This window comes from Phalacrocorax aristotelis, chromosome 17, assembly GCF_949628215.1.
Source record: "Phalacrocorax aristotelis chromosome 17, bGulAri2.1, whole genome shotgun sequence".
NCBI classification, from domain to species: Eukaryota; Metazoa; Chordata; class Aves; order Suliformes; family Phalacrocoracidae; genus Phalacrocorax; species Phalacrocorax aristotelis.
In genome coordinates this window covers 9,954,733-9,974,510 of record NC_134292.1, presented here as the reverse complement: position 1 = coordinate 9,974,510, position 19,778 = coordinate 9,954,733, and the positions used below count along the sequence as shown (strand labels likewise).

General features: G+C 44.8%; 1 protein-coding gene across 2 annotated transcripts; it reads right to left on the bottom strand.

Annotated features, from left to right (window-relative positions):
- Nucleotides 1-278: 278 nt before the first annotated feature.
- Nucleotides 279-19,554, bottom strand: SNAPC4 (small nuclear RNA activating complex polypeptide 4). 2 transcript variants are annotated; one of them, XM_075112341.1, is made up of 23 exons: nucleotides 19,288-19,554; nucleotides 18,256-18,296; nucleotides 17,053-17,211; nucleotides 16,393-16,518; nucleotides 15,452-15,530; nucleotides 14,840-14,921; nucleotides 13,873-13,977; nucleotides 13,207-13,279; nucleotides 12,724-12,888; nucleotides 12,341-12,488; nucleotides 11,172-11,278; nucleotides 10,801-10,895; nucleotides 9,987-10,081; nucleotides 9,393-9,478; nucleotides 8,337-8,693; nucleotides 7,265-7,354; nucleotides 6,789-7,032; nucleotides 6,613-6,683; nucleotides 6,201-6,299; nucleotides 5,936-5,963; nucleotides 3,189-5,284; nucleotides 1,757-1,872; nucleotides 279-798 (listed from the first exon to the last, which is right to left on the bottom strand). In XM_075112341.1, exons 1-23 carry the CDS (start codon nucleotides 19,472-19,474, stop codon nucleotides 759-761), a joined length of 4,689 nt encoding a protein of 1,562 aa, XP_074968442.1. In that variant the 5' UTR covers nucleotides 19,475-19,554; the 3' UTR covers nucleotides 279-758. The 2 variants fall into 2 exon arrangements, with proteins under 2 accessions (XP_074968442.1, XP_074968443.1); XM_075112342.1 differs by having other exon boundaries at nucleotides 1,742-1,872; nucleotides 19,288-19,553.
- Between the last annotated feature and the right edge of the window lie 224 nt (nucleotides 19,555-19,778).

Below are 19,778 nucleotides of genomic sequence, written 5' to 3'. Positions count from 1 at the left end.
CCTCTCTGTAAGACACAAATTGCTGTTTTATGAATGAAGAAACAAGTTTTTGTTCAGTGATTTGCTAATGTCTGTATGGGGCAGGCTGTGGAAGCATCAAGAAAGAATCCAAGCCTAATTCAATCCTGCAGTTTCAGCCACATGCATATTCATTTTCCACATTCTTCCTGGTTTTCATGCAGCTTGCAGACTTCATTTTTCTCATTAGCAATCACACTCATACACACATTATTAAAAGCACTATTTACCATAAAAAAAAACCACACAGAATACATCAGTAATTTTTAAGTGAGAAAAATAAAACATCTGTATTTCAACAAATACTCAAGACTCATTTGGATACAAAATTAATCTGCTGCTTATTCAGCAGTATTCCATCAGTTAGCTATCAACCAAAACCACTGTCACAGCACTAAAAAAAAACAAAACACCCAGTGAACAACATATTCTGCACATGGATAAACATTCACATAAATAGGGGCTAAAGGAAATAAATAACCATCATCGCTGGTTTCCCCAGGTCTCCAGCAATCTTCCTCCCCAGCATCTATGGCAGGTGCTTGTTCAAAAGAGAACAGAATTGGTCTATGTCTGAAAGACTCCCCTTCAGCCATTTTGTTTCATTTTTTGAAACTCGTCTCAAGATGCAGACTTTGTCAGGTGATGGGAAAACCAGTCCAGCCATTTTCCTCTCTTCCCCAGGTCCATCTAGTCAGTTTGTTGGAAGCGTTAAAAGTGAATAGTGCAAAGGGTATCTCCTACTGCCACGTAGGAAGGCAGACCTCATTCCAGTGACTCCTGTAACAAAGCACAAACAAACTCCTCTTAGTCACAGCATTTTTATAGGGAAGCTGCCCTTTTGGAATATCTAAAACCAATTTTAAAGACAAACTCCAAACAGTCTCATTGACAACCACACGCAAACACCATTCATGTTCTTTTGGTCTATTTCACCAAAAGCCTCAACAGACATTAAGACATCACACACTTGTGCCCTATAGAAGCTGCCCTGTCATACAGGTACAGAAATAAAGTTATATGGGGGGGGGGGGGGAATCCCCCACAAAGTTGTTCAATGATAAGTGTTAAAGACAAACTCCAGGGAAGTACCCACTGGTCTTAAGCCTCAGCTTCCCACCAGCTTTTAATACTATTCTTCCCTTCAAGACTCCTGAGCCAGGCTACAGAGGGCAAACTACACAAGGAGCTGCTGCCGCCTGCCCTGGGTCTAGAGGATTGCCTGACAACCCCGGCAAGGACATCTGGCCACCAGCTTGGAACCTGCAGCAAGGATTTACTTTGGCTTCTGCTGCAAGTGTTTAGCATTCACACACACCCAAACCCCCTCTTCAGCAGTAGCCGCCTGGGCTTTCCTGTCCCACCAGTTATGACCCTCTGCTAGTCTCATATCAGCAGCTAAGCCTGGGGAGTGCTACCAGCTAGGGATAATACTAGTAGGCGGTGGTACAGACTAAAAGGCTGCCAAATGTTTGAACTTCATGACTTTTATATATAATTTTATCATGCAGATATCAACTTTCCCTCCCCCTGAAAGTGAAAGTATTAGCCTTAGTCTATGATTAATGGTGACCGTAGAACTCTGTGTCCAAAGGGAACAAAAGTTGAGATAATTTCAGTCCTTTCCTAGGGTTTATTCATTGTCTAAGCTGTATCACAGACAAACGTATTTCAGGTTCTCTTCTCAGGCAAGAAATACAAGATTCACTGAGTAGCTACTAACACATTTCCTTCTCACATCCTCCTCCTTTTCCTGAAGCGGGCACTTCTCCTGATTTGAGGAGCACTGGCATCAGCCACATCAGTGCAGGAGTCCAAGACAGACTGTGCAGCATTCTCTTCAGCTCCCATGCCCTGCAACATAAGCAAGACAGACTATCAACACCATGAGAGCTAGCGTAATTGCAAAAGAATCCCTTCAGCCAACTTTTTATTTTAGGGAGCTCAGCAAAATTTCCAAAACAATCTTCCATTTACCTTGAAAATTGGGCATGGGACAACAACGTTCTATCACCAGTGTCACAGCAAGCACAAAACATCCCAAGGTTTTCAGAGCAAAACCTTCAGCCAACTCTGGCGTTTCTTCCTGCTTCTGCTACCGCTACCAAACTGGAGCGATTCCTGTAGCTTCTGTTGTTGCAGCCATAGCCATTTGTTAGAGAGGCTGCGCGCCTGCCCAAGTGATGCTTCAGCTTTCACTGCTGGAGCCAGACAGTGCCCCAGACAACACGGGTCAAGAAAAACTTTTGATTTCTTGTAAAATACACCCCTACCACAAACTTCTCACTGAAAAGCACCAGGAAAACAATTCAGCTGTAACGTTAGAAAAAAGGAATGGGAGGGAGCCTGGTGGAAGATGACACAGGTTGGCAGTAATACTATCAGGCAGCAAAGAACTGCTGGTGACTTTTGGACGAACCGCTCACAGTTCAAACTACACTGAACTCGGCCCAGACACAAAAGTCAGAGCCGGAACAGAAAGATAACTGCTGGCTTTTACTATGGGAAAGCTCTGATTTTTAGGCAGCTTTGCCATCTTTCTGTAGAAACAGCCATTTATCTTTTGTATTTACCTTCATTAGTGTTTTGTTTGTTTATTTTGGAGCCACAATGAATTGAAACGCAAGTTTAAGATACGCTTCTCGGCATGTTCTGTAAGAAACAGTGCTGGGCAGTAATGGATTTAAACTTAAAAATCAGAGACTGATTTTAGGTTGACATTATGGCTTACCTCGATCCATAAGCTCTAATAATCTAGTCATATAAACCAATTTGGGACAAAGACCTCAAATGGCAATAGGAGAAATTCCTGTGATATTATTGGAGTCTAAAGGACACATACAATGAAAAACAAGGGCCTGATTTCAAAAACAGAAGAGTCGGTGCAGCAGATTATAAACTGTAAGAGGAAGGGACCTTTGATACCCACTTCTGGGAACTATCATGTCAAGTTTAACGTGCTACAGAAACCACAGACTTTTACCCTTGTGAGGACTAAGGGCTCCCAGCTGAGCTAGAAAGCTTTTCCCTTTATCAGCTGCAAAACCGCTTAGTGAAAAGGATCAAATTTCTGCTACACTTAAGAACAGTGGGGGTTTCACCCTGGATTCCAGTGCAATATTTAGCTGGCAGTAACTTTCTGCTTTTAGTCCCTGGCACCTCTGTTTTACCTGATTTAATAAATCAGCATCTTTATCTCCAGGCTCATCTCCAACTGTCCAATCCAACCGTACACCTGTTAATTCATTCCCACAACTCTCTTCCTCAGACACGTCCTCCTCGCTCTGCCACTCCTCTTCATCACTCTCTTCGTATTGCTTCCTGCTGGCTGACAGAGTTGTTGTCACTTTTGGAGGAGGCAGAGTTGCTAGTACAGCTGGGAGTGTAAAGGCTGCTAGGAATCTGGCTTTCAGTAGGAGGTAAGCAGGGTTATCGCCGAGTTTCTGCTGCACCAGCTCTCTGATAGCGTGCAAATCAACCCCAGTGCCCTCATCCTGATTGGCATCAGAAGGCAGAAGACATGCCGCTTGCTCTTCTAGAGCTGCTTTCTGCAGAAGTAGCTTTGAGAGGGTTTTTAAATTGCACAGAAAAGGTGGCAAATAAGGCAACCTGGTTTGCAGTGATGGTACCCGGACACCTTGTTTCCCAGTCAGCCACTCCTTCACTAGCCCCTCATCTTCAAGGGAAATCAGGCTAAAGTCAAGTTGATTCTTTTCTGCGCTCGAAGTGGCTGGCTGGGGGGGACTGTCAGCAGGCTGCGCAGTTGGAGGTTTGGCAGCAATAGGTCTATTTTTCAATGCTTGTGCAGCAAAGCAATCAGAGTTCCTTGGGACATTGTTATGGGGAACTGGATCTCCTGGCTGGAGCACAGTCCCTTTCACGACAACGCTCGCATTGGAGGATGATCCGCTTGTTGTAGTGGCGTCATGGCTCTTCCCCAAGCTAGTGAGACTTGACACACATTGGGAATCAGACCCTTGAGTGCTTGCAGGTAGCTGTGTTTGCGGCAGCAGCACAGCATGCAGGGCGGGTGCATCAGGTGGAGGAGCACTCTGAGCCGCAGAGGGGTCCGAAGCCTTGGAGAAGCCACCTGAACATGCAGGTGCTGCAGAAGATGTGGTGCATCCAGGACTTGCTGAGGTCACAGGTAAGAGAACTGTGGAATGGTTAGCTGTCTTTCCCAAAGGTACTCCTTCTGCTAGCTGGGCACTCGGTGCTTTTGTCTCTGCACTGATGGGGTGAGGTGTATTTGCTCCAGCTGGTACGGGAGGCACTCCTAAGCCAGAGACATTGCCATCGGAAGTCACGGTTGTCGGACATTGACTTCTCACAGCAGCAGCTGGCAGTCCTTGGGGAACACCCACCACAGTTTGTACAGCGGTGGGGAGCAAAGCCTGTGGCGTTACAACCCACGCGAAAGGCAGTATGCTGCTGGGAATCAAATGCGAACCAGTTTGTGGAGTTACAAGAGCAGGCAATAGATTGACCGGCCTCTGTTGTGACCCATTACTATTCAGGTCACAGGTAACTGGTGTGGAAAGAGACAATTTGTTGGTGCCAGACTCAATGCCAACAGGCACCACTGTAATCTGATGTGGCACAAAAGCTTGGTTTTGCAACACTACTGAAGCTGAGCTACCAGCTACGACCTGACCATTGCACCCTCCCTGATGCGGGGCCTGCTCTGCTGCAGCTGGATTTGTGCCTGGAAAAAACCCTCCTTCAGAGCTACTTTCCAAAGCTTGCTCTTTTAGTTCCTTACTGGACTGGAGTTCTGTCCCTTGTGAGGAACCAGGGCTTTCCCTGGTTTCCGGCACTGATGAGGAATGGTTTTCAAGCACAGCAGCAGAAGTTGAACCTGCAACAGAAGTAAATGCTGGCAATGGAGCTGGTGCACACTGTACTTCGCTATTTGTACAACCAACTGCCGCAGGTTTGCTCCCTGCTTGTGCAGAAGGAATGATTCGCTGTGGTGGGTGCTGGATTATCAGAGGTCCCGAAACCAGCACCTGAGGGGCAACAAATACTGTCCTCTGCATAGCTTTCTTAGCCCGGGATTCTCTTAGCCGCTTTTCTCTCAGTAATTCTGAGACAGTTTTAGGCTTCTGCCTTTGCACTTGGGCTGGAGGAGCTCCCTGCACGGCAGGAGCACTGCTCTGCAAGGCAGCAGAAGTCTCCCTTGCTTTTAAGGCAACTGGTCTCCTGACAGCATTCCTTGGTATGCCCCTTCGGGAGTTCCTCTGAGTACAAGGTTGTGACGAACTGCCTATAGAGGAGGGGAAATAAAATAAAAATAAAATTAAAAAGAATGAACAGTATTTTCAAAAGCCATTCCTTAGCTGTTAAGCATCAAGTCCCCTGCACAGAAAGTAGCAGAAGTCCTGTTTGTGAGAGTTCCTACAACATTGTAGTCTTGATTTAATCAAGCCCTGTCCTGACATCCTTCAGATAACTCTGATGCAGCAAGCTTACCCTCATTCAGTGATGATGTAGTTTTCCCCAGAAACGACAGGTGGGCTAGGGAACGCACCTTAGCTCCGCACGCGAGGAACTGTGCTGGCCAGCACTACCCCGGCACTTGCGCCAGCCAGGATGACAACCACAAACTGGGGTTTTGGCCAGTGCCAGCACGGTCACTACAGCCAGCACTTTGCTGGAGAACAGCGTAACAGCAATAGTCTACAGAACTGGTGGCCCAGTGCCACTGGTCCCCCATCCCTTCAGTATTTTTTCAAGTCCTTACCAAAGGGTAACATATTCAGCCAATAACTGAAAATCCAAGAGCTAGCAAAAAATGAGCATGACAATGCAGTTTTGTTCCCAAAGTTCTCCTTCAGTTAAACTGGTCATTAATGTAACGGTGACGAATTAAGTGAAAGTTCTTGCACATCATAAAAATAAATGTTCTGGTAGGTACCTGAAGAAGTCTCCGTATTTTGGGAAGCCTGCCAAAAAAATTATATTAAATTATACTTCTGAGATATCTAAAGATGATTAAAACAGCACAGATGTGAATCAAACCCACATCCGCCAACACCCTATGCATTGTATTACGCTTCTGAACCAAAACAAAGTGGTAACACACGCACACAAACAGCACCCACTGGCCACACACAATTAAAAATCTCTACTTTGGTCAAGATTTCAGTGGGAAAATCTTAGAAACAGACCACGTGCAATACCTGCTGAGGCCTTCTTGCATTAGCCCCAAGAAGCTCTGACTGCCTTAGCCTTCTCTCACGAATAATCTTCATGCAGCCATTGGTATCAATCTGAAAGAGCTGCAAGATAAGGATTTCATTAAAATTTGGTTGCAAACAAAAATATTCCGGTAGAGCCAGTGACAATACAAGGCTTCACATGCAAGATTCTGGGGGTGTTTTTACACTTACAGAAAAAATCCTCACAGTATTAGATTTTGGATGCAGGATTTATTTAAGAAACATCATGTGCAAGCCGTGAGGTCAGATTAATCTAGTAATTAGGTGACTAGTTTAAGAAACAAAGATAAACCACTTATTTAAGCATCAAATACAGAAATAAAGATTACCACTGTTTGAAAGCAGATAATGCTACTATGACAGTAAAACCTACCTGAATGAAAAGCGTGAACAGAGGAGTGCTCGCGAGACTGACCGACTTAATCTTCTCTTGAATAGAATCAGCTAGAAAAAAGTCCAACATCAAAATCAGCTGGGCATTCACTTACAGGATGGCAGAAATTAGGGACAGAAAGTAGGAGAGTACCATCCCTGACAGGTCACCACTACCTTTTGTCTGATGAAAAGCCATCTTCCCAGTTTGCAAGGTGCAAGGCAGGAGTACATTGCCCACCCAAGGTGTCACGGCCATTAGAAGCTTTCTGTCAAGGTTCATTCTTCTCAAACGTTCTCTCTCTTGACGGTAAGTTTTCTCCGTGATATTCTGCAGCCCCTGAAGCTTCTGGCCAACAGACGTACCAACTCCAGATACTTTTGTTAAAACGGTGGCAGAAGGTTTTAGTATCTTTGATTGCTGTCCATGAACAAATACATAATTAGAGTTCCAGTTAGGAAGGTTCCACCATAATTAGTCCCAGGAGAAACTACTCACAGGGCAGTTATGAAGGAGAAAAAAAAAAGTTACAAGCTTTTCCTCCTGAGACTGCAGTGCAAGAAGATTTGTGATTCTGTCAAAATCACCTCCCACTAAATAGAGCCTGGCAGCATCACATCACAAGAGCAGACAAGACAGAAGAGGCACTTACAAGTCTCCTCTGAAAGCATGTATTATTTCTTAATACTCTTCTCACATTCTCCAGGGTAACCTGTAGCACTTGCTTTCCACATCTGGAAGCCTAAAGCAGAAGTGTACAAGAACAGATAAAAGGGAAAGTATCTCACAGAATTACTTGCACTGACAAGTTTTCAGCACTGGAAGCATCCTACTAAATTAAATCCACCCTGAAGCACATTCGCTTACCTTACAGTCCTTATGCATTATCACAACACTGAACCCCTACTTCGTAAAAGCCTTTGAAGTATCTGCAAACACCCATGCTGAGGGTCAAAATTTACTGGATGATTCTCTTTGCGTTTTTTGGCTTAACAGTACAAGGAATAGGAAGAAGTTTGGAAAAGCCACTAACTCTTCCCTAAACTTGTACTTGTAAAATAATGCTGTAACTGTAATCAAACTTAAAGCACTCCCAGCCCTTGTGTGCCATAACCCCCAGGACACACCACTTCTGTACCCAACAGACTTGTCACCAGTGCAACCGGCCCCACAGCCTAGGGCACACGTGCAATTCTTAACACAAAAGTCAGAACATTTTTGCTTATGTGAACATAAATAGCAACTTCGACGTTTAACATTTTGCTAAGGAGTATCTTTCTGAAAAAACGTGCTAGGAGGGTTTGTACTGTTTCAGCGCCTGATTAGGGGTGAAAACCCAACTCAGAGTCAGATACGGCTGTACGAGTAACTTAACTCTTCCAAACTTTAAGCCTATGCACCCTAGTCACCAGGGCAGACAGACACCACAATTGACTGGATGATTCTGCTTTATGGAGATATAAAAGAAGCTTTGTTTCTGTGACACTACAGGTGGGAAAGAACACAGCTATTTTCTAGGTGATGCATGGGGAGGCAGTGCTAGAAATGTGTTTAATCCCACAGCTCAGTTTCCAACAGCACCCCCCAATGGCATAGTGAGAAAGCAGCCAAAGGCATGAAAAAGATTTTGCCATCTGCTTATCACATACTGCAGCAACTGCACTTCCTGGTGGCTCCTGATCTAAGCTCCAACCCCATCAAGAACAGAGAATCCCAGGATTCACCTTGTTCATTACTTCTACTGGATTCTTCACAACGATGTCTGTTGAATGCGGACGTGCAATGCCCCTCAGGAGGGTGTTCAACTCCGACGCTGCACTTGGAACTTCACTGCTACCGGTCTTTGCATCAGCACTCGCAGGAGAGAAAAGGGATGGAGTTTGGTATCGTCCTTCATTTGGCTCCTTCATATTTGTCCGTGTTGGTATCCACAAATCAATGCTGGGAAATACACGTTCCTCCTTGCTCGTTGTCTCCTCCTCTGAACTGTCTGCGAAATCCAGTTCTATGTCTTCACTGCTACTCTCTGAAGAGCTAGAACTCTCTTGCACATGTCGGCGTTTTGTTGGCCTAGATCTTTTCTTCTCAATCAAAAAAAGCACAGATGAGTTTTAGCCAGTGTCCAGTGCAAATCTTTTAAATCAGTAAGTTAAAAAGTTTTATGGGGCAGTATCCTACCAGTAAGGTGTGACTTCCAAACGGATAGCTCTGCTTTACTGCTGCTAAGATTAACTAAATCCACGACAACTGACAATTGCCTTTGGACACAGATTTTTATTGGTTTAGATTCTTATTGCAAAGAAAAAACTACGGATAGAGACAAGTTTGTGTGGAGAACTGGTGCACGTGGAAGTACAAACTAAGTACAGTGCTCCATCTTGACATGTTCGGGTTTCCATGAACCTTCCCTAGGGCAGGTGCTTCACCAAAGGGAACAAGACTATCTTTAACGTGATCTGAAGCAGCCAGAACTTCTGTAGTGCCTGGTATCAAAACTCACAAGGTACATACATGAAAACCTAGGTATATCCTACCCTTAGAGGCACTTCAAGGCAGTAAAGGAATTCTGGATAATGTACAAATATAGAGAAAATTAACTTCAGACCTTCAGAACAAAGGCTGCTTTGACACATCAAAGAATAGACCACCAGTATCCATGACAAAAATCTTGATTGCGTGAAATCAATGTCAATTTTTGTATTGATTTCACAGGATTTCACTTTTTGTTTAGAGAATCTTAAAGAGCTGGGACTGTGACGTAGCAGAATTCTGTACAGTACCTTCGACCCAATCATGAGCTTCCACTTGCTTAGACATTGGGAGCCAGTCCGATGGGGCAATTCAGAAGCTATTTTACTCCAGTGACCTAAAATGGATGCAGAGTAGAGCGCACCTATCAATGCAACAAACTGAGTGACACACCTTTTCAGTGCAGATCATTATACATATATTACACATTTCCTTGTATAAGAGACAGAGTTACTACGTGAACAGATGTCAAAACCTTAATACCCATTTGTGTTCTTCAATCAGACTTTGCACTACTTTACACTCAGCTAAAGTTAGAAACTACTAGAAAATGACCCAATAACAAAAACCCTAGCAGAACTACGCGCTCCCTTGCAGCGGTAAGGGAGCGCTTGGAAGACAGCTTAAGCTGAATGCTGAAAAGCTTTTATTTGTTAAAGAAAGTTGTCTTAGAGAAAATAAGAGAACTCTGAATTTCCAGGAACAGACTACACAATATAAGTAAGGTTGCAATCATCAGTACGAAGCAGAGCCTGCTAATATCAGCTGCAGGGCGTAACATGATAAATTCCATAATAATGCTTACCTCTCTAAACTTCTCATGATTAAGCCACAGAAACACTTACCCAGGCCATGCTTTTGAACCAGTTCAATTAGCTGCTCTTCTTCCTCTAAACTCCACTTGCCTTTCTTTACATCACAGTGCAATGCTTTTAAGTACCTTCAAAATGAAAACGTTATGCTAAGGAACATTCAATCCTGCTTGTACAGTTCCGACCACCACTGCATACTCCAAGGCTGAACAAAACCGGCATTCCTTATCAGATCTTTCCTTTTTCTAAGGGGTTCCATTACACCGCACAGCTACAAACTCTTTGTTCTCAAAAATATCAGGCCACATGATTAAGAATTAGAACAAGCAGCTGTAAAATGGGTCACTGAAATTAGGACATACTGTAGTCCAAGTCTCCTGAAGTTGGGTCCAAGGCTGAAAATTGCTCAGCACCTCATTATCAATGCTCAGTTACAGGAGGTCACTGACTAGATCTTGTTCACAGATACACAGACAATACGGGGATGACAACCTCCTCTCCCTACACGCACTCCGAGCTTAATGACCGCTTCGCTTTACTTTGCGTAACACCCTTCCCAACCTCTGCTAACCCACAGGCAACTCCCCTGCAGGAGCAGCACACCACAGGCAACGATGCGCTGCTCTTTCTGCTAAACTCAGTTCAGCTTTTTGACTTCTGTATAACTACAAATGCAGGGTTACGTGGAGACGATGTTAGGGACTATATTTAGACCACAACCACTTTTTACAACACAGTCCGTAAGGTGACACTGGTTTAAGCAAATCAAACATATTTGTAAAATAAGTTGCACCTTGGCTCTGTGTAATAAACGGGAAAGCACAGTTGCTATGTTCAGCGTACTTACCGGTCTCTGCACTGAGCATCGCTCCTCCCTGGCACTTCTGTCCGAATTTTATACCAGTCACGCTCTCCATACTTCTTAACTGCAGCCAACAGCATCTGTGTCAATCAGACAAAGCAAGAGTTGAAATTCTCATCAGTAATAATCCTAACAGGCCTGAGACAGAAACAGTTGTATTTGTTTCCAGGGTGTTGTAAATCTCTGAACAGAAGGGTTTAGGAGTTTCTAAGCGCTCTTCACTTGTAAACTGCCCGTCTCGGTCCATTTTACATTCCTTTGTGCCACTAGTAAAGCTCAGGGGTATACAGCCATGCAGCATCTAACCTTCCCACTTTTTGCATCTGCAATTATAGGCATCAGGGAATGGAGCTTACAGTGTCTTCCTCTGGTGTCCAGGGTCCTTTCTTCAAACTGGGGTCCACGCTCTTTGTCCATCGGTAAATCAGCTGAGCAGAATCTCTTCCTTCCATGTAATAAGCAACTAGAAATGCAAAAGGTGTATTTTAATGCCTGTTGCAAACAGCGTTTCTTCCTTTACTTACATTGTAACTGTGGTATTTTCACGCAGTGGATTGCTGTAAAAAGCATTTAAACCTCAGCTTAAATACTTAAACAATGGCACCAACAAGAATTGAAAGAGCTACACAAAATGTCACTATTTATGATGTCATTATCCTTACTAGACACATGATGACCCAACAATCCATCTTGCAACAACAGAGAACTAGGAAAGGCTTCTGCTCCAATGCATATCTGACAGGTTCAAGACACCAGGTGTTAATACTCGCAGGCTTAGATTTAGGACCCCAGACGCTTTGTTATATTCTCAGCACTACACCTCACTAGTCATACTGTCTCCAATACTTCTGAGGAACAGAAGCAGCAGTAGTGACCCCTAGAAAAGGCTTCTGGGCACAGCACTGAAAACTGCCACAACAGCTGGCCATGAACGAATACTGCCTTTTCTAGGGAAGAACTCTGACGATTTTGCTACAAAAACCAAAGCTCACACAACCATCGGTACTTGTTAATAACTCTCAGCCAGTGTCAGCCAAATTTCAAAGATGGATAAAGGTACCAAGAGATACTGAGCTCTGGCTGATATAATGAAACTTCTAGGTAGGTGCAGGAAAGGCATATATCACTGCTCCCATCAAGGCAAAAGAGAGGGAAAAGTCAACCATCCTCCTTCATTCAGCTCACCAACAAGGGGCTTTTAGAAATCAGTACCCCTGTATTTAGAAAACAGCACTGTTCTGCCTCGTCTAGATCACAGGCTAGAACAGTGAGGTGCTACACTGAAAACACACAGCGAAAACACAGTGTTTCTTACGGCTTTTCATAGAAAAGATGTGCTACATGGTGAAAACACAGAACTGTGACTATCCTGGACATGGAAACGTTCGTAGGAAATAAAACCTCGAATCAGAGCAGGCTGGATGCTTTATTATGCAGAAACATTAACAGACATAAGCCTTGGAGAGTGAAAAAAAACCAACCATTACAGGTGAATGGAAGACACTTTCACTTGTAGGTCACTTACTTTTCTTGTATGGAATATGACTTCCTACTCTCATCTCCTGAACAAGCTCCAAAAGCATCTGATCTTCATCTTTGGTCCATTCTTTCCTTTTCAAATCTTTGTTATAGACTTGATACTTCTGCAAGCACTGGAAAGGTGTCCTGTTTGTCTTAATACAATGAAAACAGAGCCACTCAGGTAACTGGATCTTTATGAGGATAAAAAGCAAGAGGGCAAGGCTAAAGCACCAAATGGTTTTGGTACTGGTCTCAAATGCTTCTCAGAAAAGCATTAATTGACAACGAATTAACATTAACATCATTTTCTGAAAACTGACATGAGGCACAGTTAAGGCAGAATTAACTGACTTTGCACCTCTTGCTTCTGAGCTCAGAAGACCTTACCCCCAACTCCTGGGCTATAGTCTGCCAGTCCAGATAACCGTGTTTAGCAGCTATTGTCTTTAGCCTCTCTATTTCCTCCTCAGTCCATTCCTTTTTGTTGATGCTTGGATGTTCCCAATTTTGCCAAAACTTCCTCAGTTCTTCTGAACTACGTTGTCCATCAAACTAAAAGAAACAGCAAAAGCCTGTTTTGTCTTGTAGCTGGGACTGAACCAACAGGACAGACAGGAACACCAATACGTGGACTATATTTTGTATTTCAGAGATGTCTTATTGCTAAGTTTTCCAGAATTAAATCATCAAATTTAACCAATTACATCAAATTGTCAGTGCTTCTGTGCTCGCCAAGGTCAGATCACACAACAGTCAACTTCTAGAAAGGCACGATGGGAACGCTGGATGCAAACTAGACCAAGTCAGGTAATTCTCAAGAGAAGGGACACAGATATCAGAAGTAATAAAACAGCTGATCTCCCAACTTACGTGGACATTTGAAATTTTCTCCCAGTCGTGCTCATCGAATCTGTTCCCTAACAGGTCACTTTCCGGGAGTTGGCTATAGCAGAATGGGCAAAGAGAAAGATGGAACTACATTAAATGGTTAAATAAACAGCCACTTCTGTCTTCCTGATCTTGCTTCATCTTATTCCTCCCACCTGTTACTGACTTTCACAAGAACTGAACACTTACTACCTCAAAGCATCAGGCTCTTTAACATGGTAACTTTGCCCAAAATGATGTTTCTTCGTGAAAAACAGTCCCCTACAAGTTGATGTTGGTTTAGCAGGAGAAACATTCAGTGCAATACCAAAATACATTGCTCCAGATGTGTTAACAAGCAAAAGCTCAGAACTACTAAGCTCTCTGCTTCCTTGCTGCTAAATCAAGAACTATTTAAAACAGCACCTCTACGTTGGGTATAGACACTATGGTTGTGTATCGAGACCCAAACCATGATTCTTAGTAAAGAACTGGGGAAACAAGCGCTCTGCAGAGTTTGAACAGCATTAATTTTTTGCAAGCCAACACAAACAAAGATTTCTCCAAATGTCATATCTAGAAGTGCTCGAGGAAGGCGGGAACTTTAAGAGGTAAACTCCAAGGAGAGACTTTCATTATCACAAAGAACATAAAAAGAAGACTTCTCACTTAATTGCCTCTATTTCTTGCTCCAGTTCTTTGATTTGCTTTTCCAAGATCTGTTTCTCCATTTCAGTCTTGACTTTCTCCAGTTTCTGGTTCCAATAACTCATCCTGTTCAAAGACATTTTTATCATCACTTAATATGACTCTACAGGAACGATGTCAACAGCATCAGAAGATGTACGGCAAAGATGCTTCCCCCAGCAGTAGCGTTCTTTCCTTCAAGTTCATTGCCACACTACACAAAACTGTTGTTCTAGGTTTTCCCACATGGCACATGCATTGTTCTGCTTTTGCCCCTTCAGTGCAAATCATTGACCCAAAACAGGTCAGATAAATCATTTCGGTAGTTACAGAGAGAACCAACGACTGCTGCAACAGCAACAAAGACCATACACCAGCTCCAGGCACAGAAATCTCTCACTAGAGACACCATTATGACTCACTCCATATTACAGTTTCAGCTTCAAGCTCTCTAGACTATTTTAAGTTATACCACTGTGTCAATGGGAAGAAATAGATGGTTATAAAATGCCACAATACAAAACAAAACCTCTCCACCTGCCAGATAACCGTGAAACAATCATCAGGCATTTACAACCCAACCCAAACGCTGCAACCTCTCGCTTATGGTCAGAACACTGCAGTCCAAGACCCTTTGGTACCACGTGCACACGCAGATAATAGAGGTGTCAACAAAGAATGAAAGATGCTGCTGCCCCCAACAGTGTCGTCCTCTGCCCTGGAGCCCACAGGACAGGGGCATTTGAAGACCACTTTAGTAATTCAGGAGGGGCTCTCCCAGGGCCAACGGCGATAGTCAAAGTATCTGCTGTGGTTTGAAACCTTACCAAATCGCAAACAGTTAACACAAGCACTTGCTGAAGGAAGGTGGAATCTCTGCATATACCCTCTCCTTCCTTCATATATGATGTTCTCATTAGGAGAAAGAAGATTTTTGCACAGTACTTACTTCAGTAACTTCGGCTGAAGCAGGCGCTGCAAGCGGTCACTTGCTACTGATTTCTGCAATAATGTCTTCTCTCTGCTTTTCCCTAAAGCAAACAGGGAAATGGAGCATTCAGACATTAGTGCAAAACCACTGCCAAGAAAAAGAAATCCACTGCTTTCAATATCCCTGTTAAAGTATCCCCCAGGTCTTCTGTAACAGTTCCCCACCTAAATCACTAATGTCCTGACTGACTTGGGCAAGTCGCAGCCTCTTGCTCAATTTTAGTTCCAAAGAGACCCCAATAATCATCATCACCCAGATGTCCATAACCATCCAGAGCTGTAAGCGCCCCTTGAACTCCTCATCTGAGCGCTACCCTTGGACAGTCTCATTTGGTTTTGGAGTGCTTGCAGGAGTTGGTGCATCAAAACAAATGCAAATGAAAGGAGGGGGTCATTAATCACTCGCTGAAACAATTTCTAGAGCAACTCACTTTTAACTACTTTTTTTGTAAGTACGAAATATCAGAAGTGCTGACATTCAACTGCAAATGGAGGGGGGGAACTAACAAAATGAACATAAACATTTGTTATAGCTCTTATAGAACACTGAAGGGCACATAGAGTTACTCACATTTTTTTGAAAGCAGTTGTTCAAAGGATTTTATGCCCTGAGCTGCCTTTTCCTTGGTGTCTTCGTTGGAAGGAGGGCCCTAATGAAGACGAGGAGGGTTAGATACATTGGAAGAGACAAAAAGATTGCCCTTTCTTAGAAGTCGAGCATGAACTGCTACAAAAAAGACTGGTGACTCAAACCTGTGCAAACTGTCACATTCAAACTGCTAAGTTACCTTCATCCGCCCTAGCTCACAGATACATCGGACGGCAGAAGAAAAATACAAATAGATACTTCAAGCAATTCAAATTTGTCCACGGTTACAGCGCACATTCGCGGCTCAGAGCCAGGCCTGCTCGCATTAGCTGATGGCTGGTTGAAGCAGCATTTTGAACATGGGGACACGTATTAGGCATGTTTGTACCTACTTCAGGTGCACTAACAACTTGGGTAGGATTTAATAGAAAAATTACCAGTCATTGCTTGAATATTATACTAATAGATGTATGGTGACAGCTGACATCTTAGTTACATCAAAAAGTCAAGATCTCCTTTGGCCAGTGACCCTTTAAAAACACATGGAAAAAGTAGTGACATTTGCCTCAGAAAACTCAGTTTCAAAACCAGTCAGATTTTAACGAGTACTTTAAACAACAGCATGGAATTGGATCATGGAGATGAAGACAAATGTTCAAAGTTAAGTTGAAAACAAGAATGTTCAAGTGCCCCACGGCTGGAATGCCCCTCCTCAGAACTCACTTTCAGACATCACAGCCAGACATGGGTTGAACAAACATTTCCAAAAGAGGGTAAGTAAGCAACAAGCGAGGAAAAAAAGGTTTCAAACTGAGGGACTTTCACGGTTACACAGCTGAAATGTAACACAGTTTTAACACAGTTACAATTTAAATCTATCATTGAAAGACGTAACAGTATGTAACCTAGTTATATTTACTTACAATTCCTGTCGTTTTATCCTTAAAGTATGGCTTCATAAAATGACCCAAAAATATGTTTGTTGGTAGATTTCTACCATCTCCTGCCTTTGCTATTTTTGGACCACCAAGCTCGCACATGATTTCCTTCTGTAATGCAAGAATTAAACAGTATCAGTGTCTCCTCCAAATTCCTAATTTCAGAGAGCAGTGGCTGAGCCATCAAACATCCCAAGCAGGGTTCACATTTTGTAGCACCAGACTGTAGAACAGCGTACGTGCCGAAGGCCGGGTTTGGAACTTATTGAGTTTGTATAGTACGCTGCAGATGGTTAACAAAACTAACTTGCTACAACAAGCTAAAATATAAGATATAATACCCTAGCAGTAGCATTTCTGGTGATAAACATGGAAACATCAGTCAAATAGGCCTTTTGAAAGGCCAGTCAAGTGACATCGGTTTGAACTGCCAGGAAGAAAATGAAGCTGGTTCCCAGCCAAGCAAGCTGAGCTCCACACCAGCATATGCGTGAGGGACTATCACTGCTGCAGCTGATGCCACTGGTACCTGTGATGGATAAGGAATGTCCTGGCAAGTTTTACAGTGCTCGATGGGCAGGGGAAGATGGCAAATGGCAACCCAGAAAAGCACGGGAATTAACATTTTACTCCTGTTTCACTCACCTGCTGTTCTTTGTTTTGTGCAATGAGAAGCTCGACTTCCTCAATCTTCTCCTGGATAACTTCCTGGTACACATGGTTCATCTGCAGACACGTTTCTGGATCCTGTGGCAGACTACTTTCAATGTCATCATCACTACTGTCATCTTCTATTTCCATTTCCTTGAAGGAAATACGGCATTTGGGGGGGGGGGGGGGGAAGGGGCACGGCACAGAGGAAGGGAAAAAGAAGGAAGGGAAAAGGGGGAACAGGGAGAAAAATGCTTGCTTTAAAAGCAGGTATGTAACATAATTGTTTTTGTAACTGAGTACTTCTATTCTCTTACAAAACTGATTTTCAAAAGAACTGGAGGCACATCACTGTTTGTCTCTCCCTGGCAGCTGTTTCGAATGCTCCCGGGGCAGTTACCAGCCTCACGTAGCTCCCCTTCGCCCTGTTCGTTACTTCAGCCTGCTGCCTTTTGAACCAAAGTCTGACTCCGAACCATGCCGACACATGGTCTTGTGCCATCAACCACAAAACTGTAAGTAAACTGCAAGAGTTGTACTTCACACTGGAGCTCTTACTGGCTAAGGCTGTACTTCAGAACCACCCCTTCAAATTTCCACCCCACTTGTGCTTCTACTGAAGCAATTCTTCCCTTACATGATTTATTACCACCTGCTTTGGACACAAAGCAGGGCTGGCTGTTTCATGAACGTGCTCTGCACCTGGCTCCAATCTGCAGCAGCAGATTCGTCCTTACAGACTACCTTCTCCTCTCCTGTGCTGTACAGGTGCTAAGATATTTCTCTGCTAAATGTCTTTATATATAGTCTGAGAAAATACTATGTTTAAAACAATACCAAGGGCCACCAGATTTGTAAGAAGTCTTAGAAGTAGTTTTCCCCTCGTGCACAAACACAGTATTCTTCAGGTACAAAGAAGTAAAAGATTTCTTGGTCACAAGCTGATTTTTTCTCACATGCAACTGCGCTGTGACCTCCCCAGAAACTGGTGTGTTTCCAGTGACAGAGATCAGCAAGCACGAGAGCAGTGAGGCCTCTGATCCCTGACATTCGTTTTCACGTGAAGAAGTCTCTCTGTTACATGTGAAAAACAAAGTCCTGGGCAGGAATAACTAAACGCCCAGGTCCATTAATCCTTCCCAAGCTACAGAGTCAAGCCAGCTGCCTTGATTTCCCCAGAACAGAGGAAACGGTTACCATTTCATCACGAGAATCCGAGTCATCATCTTCACCATCATCTGTTAGACAACAAAAATAACAACATGCTGACTACGGTGGGATAAAAAAAGAGGAAAGCTTCTAAACCAAAGACTTTTCAATTAAAGCATATAGAATAAAGCACCACATAGTATCCTAGACAAGACCATTAGAGCTTTTGGATACTGTCAATATTGTCAAGTAAAAATGCATGCACTTTTTTGTTCTAGAGTTGGGGAAATGAGCAGCTCCTGAGAACTACAGCAACCATCAAGCTGCATCTTGGTCCTGTATGTCATGGCAAGTTACAGGCTCCAGAGCGCACAGCCAAGTGAACATTCCAACCCAACAGAACCCAGAAACTTTGAAAGCACCCAACAGCCCTTCCACGCTCTTCAGCATTACTCGGTTTTGCATTCAGTGCGGCTACGGACATCTGACACGTTGCTCAGACTGGCGTGATCAAAACACAGGTGGATGAAGTGACTGTGCCAGCCACCAGAGGTATCGATAGCCAGACTATTACCACCTCATTTGCTTTGAAAAATGAATTTTAGGACGCCCAGGCAGGAGTGGCTCACAGAGTAGAGTTTGTGTTGTCCGTTCAGACAGCGTGGAAACGGCTGCGATTTAACTACTAACAATATTTGGTGGGCTGTTGCGTTTCATGAGCCAGCTTGTTACCACCTGCCCTGACTGGAAACCTCCACCAGGACGTGTGATGGCTCCCTAAGCCTTCCCCGCTAGCTTGCCATGGGTTTCATCACAAAAACATGCAAAACACCAGTGCGAGAGGCTTCTCCTGCAAGGACGCTGGGTAAGGAAAGCCCTGAGGAGGCGCCTCGCCTCGGGTCCTCCAGAATTCTCCCCCAGCACCGCCTGGGCGCAGCCCTGGCAGAGATGGCAGGGTTAGCACACGAACAACGCGAGCCTCCCTCCCAACGCGCATCTCGAGGGCCAGAGCAGCAACTCAAGGCAGGAGCAGAAGCGCCGGCGGGGGCTGGAGAGGGGCGAGCCCGCGTCCCGCCCTACCCGTGCCGGAGCTGAGGCTGGCGTCGGACACGGCCGTCTCGATGCCGGCCCCGCCGGGCTCCAGGCTCCGCTCCAGCTCCTCGATCTCCCGCCGGATCCGCTCCCGCTCCGCGTCCAGGTCGAGGCCCGCGGGGGACAGCGCGGCCCCGGCGCGGCGGGGCCCAGCCGGGCCCGGCCAGCGGGACATGGCCGCACCGCAGCCGCCGGGGCCTGGGCCTGGGCCTGAGACCACGCCCCCCGCCGCCACCCAATCACCGCTGGGTATCCCCATCAGGTGACCCCCTCCGCACGTGACGCCGGCCGGCCAATCGAGCGCGCCGGCGGCGCCGCGGCGGGAGGGAGGCGGCGGCCGGGTCCCCGCTCCCGCCGCCCCCGCAACGAGGTCACGGACCGCCGCCCCCGGCCGGGCCCCGCCGCACGAAACCCCGCAACCACTTGTCCCCTTGGCGGCAAAGAACGCCCTGAGCGGGCGGGAGGGACACGGGGGGTCC

What these genes read in the sequence shown, in the direction of transcription:
- SNAPC4 (XM_075112341.1), bottom strand. Translation starts at nt 19,474, where the DNA reads ATGTCCCGCTGGCCGGGCCCGGCTGGGCCCCGCCGCGCCGGGGCCGCG. An exon ending in TCATATTCCATACAAGAAAA is followed by an intron (nt 11,279 to 12,340) that starts GTAAGTGACCTA and finishes TTGCATTTCTAG; the next exon opens with TTGCTTATTACATGGAAGGA. An exon ending in CATGCTTTCAGAGGAGACTT is followed by an intron (nt 7,033 to 7,264) that starts GTAAGTGCCTCT and finishes GTTCATGGACAG; the next exon opens with CAATCAAAGATACTAAAACC.